The sequence below is a fragment of the Gymnoscopelus microlampas genome, assembly GCF_963454915.1.
Source record: "Gymnoscopelus microlampas genome assembly, chromosome: 21".
NCBI classification, from domain to species: Eukaryota; Metazoa; Chordata; class Actinopteri; order Myctophiformes; family Myctophidae; genus Gymnoscopelus; species Gymnoscopelus microlampas.
In genome coordinates this window covers 299,884-305,999 of record NC_139958.1, presented here as the reverse complement: position 1 = coordinate 305,999, position 6,116 = coordinate 299,884, and the positions used below count along the sequence as shown (strand labels likewise).

General features: G+C 43.8%; 1 protein-coding gene across 1 annotated transcript; it reads right to left on the bottom strand.

Moving 5' to 3' along the window:
• Nucleotides 1–3,641: 3,641 nt before the first annotated feature.
• On the bottom strand, nucleotides 3,642–5,423 carry LOC311037316 (ATP-binding cassette sub-family F member 2-like; the record flags this gene model as incomplete). The annotated part of the gene is made up of 1 exon (XM_084046444.1): nucleotides 3,642–5,423. One exon carries the CDS (start codon nucleotides 5,421–5,423, stop codon nucleotides 3,642–3,644), a length of 1,782 nt encoding a protein of 593 aa, XP_083902570.1.
• Nucleotides 5,424–6,116: the final 693 nt, after the last annotated feature.

Below are 6,116 nucleotides of genomic sequence, written 5' to 3'. Positions count from 1 at the left end.
TTTCTAAGCTGCATGTTTACAAGTCAAGTTTATTTTTTCATGTAAGTTTTAACCTCCAGTATTTCCATTTCCTGATACATTTTACTTCTACTCCACTACATCTCTGAGAGTATTTATACTTTATACTTCTACTCCACTACATCTCTGAGGCAAATATTGTACTTTTACTCCACTATAATTATTTGACAGCTTTAGTCACTAGTTACTTTGCAGATTTATATTAATAACTGTGATATTTTGTGGTTAAAACAAAAAGGTTTTTGTTAAAAGGTTGAAGCTCTATATTGTGATGATAATTCAACAAACATTCCTACAGAGTGTTTGTTGTTTTATTGAGTATAAAATGCATTTTATGTTTAATAAAGAACTGAAGAGACATGGAGACCACTGTTACTGAACAAACACTATAGTAATGATTACTATCACAATATAGATCTATTTAACACTGTTACTGAACAAACACTCTATAGTAATGATTACTATCACAATATAGATCTATTTAACACTGTTACTGAACAAACACTCTATAGTAATGATTACTAGGGGGGGGGGGGGGTATATATGATCAATACACATGATCAGTAACACCAGTTATTTTATCAACACTGTGCTTTGGATATCAAATGTAATGCTGTAGAATAAAAACCAAAGGTTATGAAGCCTCTAATGTTATTCTACGGACTGTGTCGCCCTCTAGTGGACAAACTCTACTCTCGTCTCTATGTCTCGTCTACTCTAAGTATATTATTTATAACTATGACGCAGTGACTCAACAAACACTATTTATAGATATTTAGTCCATTTAATCATTTTATAAAGAGCGTCATCATAATAAGATGATGATTTGTATTGTTAATTCCTCCTCCACTCATTGGTTTGTTAGTTTGTTTTGGGCATAAAGCAGCTAGCTGCTAGCTACATAAACAGACACACGTCACACTCGACGTCATCAAGCACATGACATGTCAAACGTCGAACGTAACGTAACGCTAAGGACTACAGTTAAGAACTACATGTTCCATCCACCATGAGTGGCTTGAAGAACTTCATTCAACTACTACATTTCCCATACTACACCACAGGTAGCGGTTAGGACTACATTTAAAGAACTACATTTTCCATCGACCATGGGTGGCTAGAAAAACTACAATCTGTATGGACTACATTTAAAGAACTATATTTCCCAGCTACCACGGGTGACTTGAAGAACTACACTAGAAAGGACTACATTTCCCGCACACCTAAGTGTCACGCTTTACATAGAATGACACGTGAATGCTTCCGTTTTCTCTTTGAACGCTTACAAATACACATACTATGACGATGTCGCGCGCTGAAATAGCCGATCTACAAGCTCACAATGCGTCTCATTGTGAGCTTGTAGATTCATGTAGAAACACCAAGAGGTTTCGTTCGTTGTTATATTGTTCTATAAGCACCCACTCTTTATCTTTAATGTTTGGAAGCCATAGAGTTACATATAAAAACACGAGTAGCATTGTTGCTAACAGCTAACAACATGAGCTTTGGTTTTATTTTGAAAAGCAGCGGAAGTGGTTCTCATGACTGACAGTGTTAACCTGACAGACATCAGTACCGTTCTTACCACCAGGGGGCAGTAGAGTCTATATTTTAACTAGTATCTCGTGAACGAGGCTTTAAAATGGGGAAATGACCTTATCTCTGTGGCTGGTTGGTACATTATATATATGTATATATATATATATATATATATATGTATATACGTATATACGTATATACGTATGTATGTATGTATGTATGTATGTATGTATGTATGTATGTATGTATATATATATATATATATATATATATATATATATATATTTATATATATATATATATATATACATATATACACACACACACACACACACACACACACACACACACACACACACACACACACACACACACACACACACACACACACACACACACACACACACACACAATATTATACCTCTATGGTACATTACACCAATGAGGAACTAATAAGACGGCAATCCACACACACACACACACTCACACTCTCTCTCTCTCTCTCTCTCTCTCTCTCAAATGTATAAAGATCTTTTGAAAACGAGCTTGTAGCCGAAATATGTATAGGGCTGAAGTGGTTATTGTATGTTTTGTAATAATAATCTAAATCTATAAATAGAATATAACAAATGTATAAATTGTATCCATCAGCTTGCTCAGTAGGCCCTACAGTTTATAAGCTGTTTGAATAAGAGACTTGTAAGAGCCATATTGGTATGACTTGTACTGGGTCACAGCCTGTAAGTAATTAAGCCTCAGCCTATGGGTTGCTCCCTTGTTATTAGATTAGTAACTCACCTGCTCTGGTGGGGTTTACTGTTGGGTCATTAGAGTGAAGCAGTGTTGGGAGCAACATCGTTTTTTTTACCACATTCACAAGAAATAAGTTGTACTGTTTAATCTTAAGTAAAGCACCTTTGTTAATTGTTTACTGTCTCTGAGGACTTATTTTGTGCGTCAAGCTGGTTGCAAGGACTGTTACACAGAAGTGTGCAATCTAACAGGGAAGAAAGAAGATCCTCTTCAAGACTTACTGATTATCTGGAGTTCAATAATGTGTTGGTGGATGAACAGAACGGTTTTAGAAAAAACTGGACTTGTATTGATCATATTTCATCTGTGGTAGATGTGGACATCTGCATGTGTCTTTGTCAAAGTGTCAAACTCTTCTCCATATTAAGTATGCTGATGCACCAGAGGTCACTCAAAGCCCAGTCTCTCCACCGTGTGTTTTGTTTCTAACTTTCTAAAATAAAAAGGTAGAGTAGCTGCTTGTGTTTAATTAAGGGCTCTTGAATAGGCTATATCATCTTATCTTACCTCAAATATATACTGCGCCTTTCTACGTACCCAAAGACTGAACATACGCAGACAAACCTTATTGAGTTTACATTGTGCTCAGGCTATGATCACTCACCTACAGTATGTCTATGATGTCAGTCATATATGACATATGTATCTATGACTAAACATATGACTCCATATATGGGCGTATGCTTCAGCCCAGCGTCATACACTTCCATTATACATTTTAAGTTGAATATTTTTTTAAATAAAGACATAATGTAGAACATGTGGACAACATGTGTAGAGGTGTTCCCTGCTCTACCGGCAGTGTGCACGAGACATGTGGTGCTGATCATCCCCAGATCAGACAGACACACAGACGGGGGCAAAAACATTATTTCATTTTTGCCTTACCCTGGCAGAGAGAAGGCATTACTTTAACACAAGGAAAAAAAAACAATGTCATAAAACAGAATGCACTGTGATGCTTCAGGTGTAATCTATCAGTCAGTTTAAGGGGGGGGGGGGGGGATTTGGGTCAGGTTGGGATGGGGGACATCATCGTTAAACTGAAATAATGAAAGTATATCAGGATGAATGAGACACTGGTTCAGTTCTGTTCACGTTTATTCCTGAAATGCAAACCTAATACAGCTCTTAGGAGAGCCAGCCTTTCAGTTCCGGTACGGTAAATACAGCAGCTCCAGAGCGTTAGTCCTAGTTTAGATGTTATGCGCTTTGCCTGCTGCTTGTGGATCATGTGTTTCAGGTGCTCCTCATCAGATGTGTAGATGTTATGTGCTTGCTTGCTGCTTGTCGATCTTGCGCTTCAGGTGCTCCTTATAAGCCAGGATGTCCTTGTTCCACTTGGAGATGGTCTGGTTCTCGCACACCCAGATCTCCTGCGCCACCTGCTGGATGAGCCTGAAGTCGTGGCTGACCAGCATCACTCCGCCCTCGAACTCGTTGATGGCGTCGGCCAGGGCGTCGATGGTCTCGATGTCCAGGTGGTTGGTGGGCTCGTCCAGGAACAGCATGTGAGGGTGCTGCCAGGCCAGCCAGGCGAAGCACACCCGGCACTTCTGGCCGTCCGACAGGTTCCTGATGGGGCTGACCTGCTGCTTCCCCGTCAGGCCGTAGCGTCCCACGATCTTCCTCATCTCCGCCATCTCCTTGATCTCTGGGTACCACTTCATCATGTACTCCAGAGGAGACAGGTCCAGCTCCAGCTGCTCCGTCAGATGCTGGTGGTATCTGCCGATCTTCACGTGGGAATGCGTGCGGATCATGCCGTCGGTGGGGAGAAGATCTCCCATCAGCAGTTTGAGCAGCGTGGACTTCCCCGCTCCGTTAGGTCCGACCAGCGCCACTCGAGTGTCCAGGTCGATACCGAACTCCAGGTCCTTGTAAATGTGGGGAGCGCCATCACTGTATCTAAAGCTCACATTCTGAACCATGATAACGGGGGGAGGGATCTTTCCGCAGGGAGGGAAATAGAAGGACAGGGTCTTGTCGCCCGCGACGCGTTCGGTCAAGCCCGAGGCCACCATCTTCTGCAGTGTCTTCTCTTTGCTCTGGGCCTGTCGCGCCAGCTTGGCGGAGCCGTGGCCGAACTTGGCGATGTACGTCTTCATGTGAGCGATCTCGTTCTGCTCCCAGGCGAAGCGCTTCATCTGGTTCTCCTCCAGCTCCTCCCTGGTCTTCACGTACTGGTCGTAGTTGCCCGTGTAGTTCTTCAGCTTCTTCTGGTGCAGGTGGAGGATGTTGGTGCACACGCCGTTGAGGAAGTCCTGGGAGTGCGAGACCAGCACCAGGATCCGCTTGAACTTCTTCAGCTCCTCCTCCAGCCACACGCAGGCATCCAGGTCTAGGTGGTTGGTGGGCTCGTCCAGCAGCAGCATGAAGGGCCTGATGAACAGGGCTCTGGCCAGAGCCACGCGCATCCTCCAGCCGCCGCTGAAGTCCGCCATCTTCTTCCGCTGCGCGGCGGCATCGAAGCCCAGGCCGTGCAGGATCTGCGAGGCGCGGGCCTCTGCCCGGTCGGCGTCCAGCTCCTCCAGGCGCTCGTACAGGTCCATCAGCTTCTCGCACTCGGAGTCCTCGCCCGCGAGCCTCTCCGCCTCCTTCTCCAGCGCGATCCTCTGGTCGTCCACCTCCATCACGCACTCCAGGGCCGTCTTGTCGCTGGGGGGCATCTCCCGCGTCAGGTGGTAGATGTCGATGTGCTCCGGCACGGGGACCTCGCGGCGGCCCACGGCCGACAGCAGCATGGACTTCCCGGTGCCGTTGAGGCCGATGAGACCGTAGCGCCGGCCTGTGTTGAGCTCCAGGCTGGTGTCGGTCAGCAGCTCGACGCCGTGGAAGGTGAGCGACAGGCTGGCGATGTGGACGTCGGTGCTGTTGGGGTGGGAGGCCAGCACGCCCGTCACCGAGCGCGCCTCCTCAGCCGCGGCCAGGTGGCACTCGTCCAGATACTTGGTCAAGCGGTCCATTCCGTTCGTCTTCTCGGCCCCGTTCTCTCCGCTATGACGCTGGCGGGCCTTGGCAGCCTCCTTCTTACCGGTCTTCTTCGGCATCGCTGTGCTTCACTAGAGGAACGAACGACGTCTCAAGGCACACAGACCGCTCCGCTCGGCTGCTGTTTAAAAGCATGGCGTTCCAGTCGGCCATTTTTATAAAGCGTGATGACGTCACCACCCGTGCCCAAATATGGTGTTAACCCTGTCCAGGAGCACGTTGCCATGGTGATTGATTAATAACAACAACAGAAGTAACAGGTGTGATGTGGCACTAGAGACAGATGTCCCCTAAATCCTCTAAGCTTAACACCATCTGTTTACTGTACATATACGTTTATTTACTGTACATATACGTTTATTTATTGTACATATACGTTTATTTATTGTACATATACGTTTATTTATTGTACATATACGTTTATTTATTGTACATATACGTTTATTTACTGTACATATACGTTTATTTACTGTACATATACGTTTATTTATTGTACATATACGTTTATTTATTGTACATATACGTTTATTTATTGTACATATACGTTTATTTACTGTACATATACGTTTATTTATTGTACATATACGTTTATTTACTGTACATATACGTTTATTTACTGTACATATACGTTTATTTATTGTACATATACGTTTATTTACTGTACATATACGTTTATTTACTGTACATATACGTTTATTTACTGTACATATACGTTTATTTATTGTACATATACGTTTATTTATTGTACATAT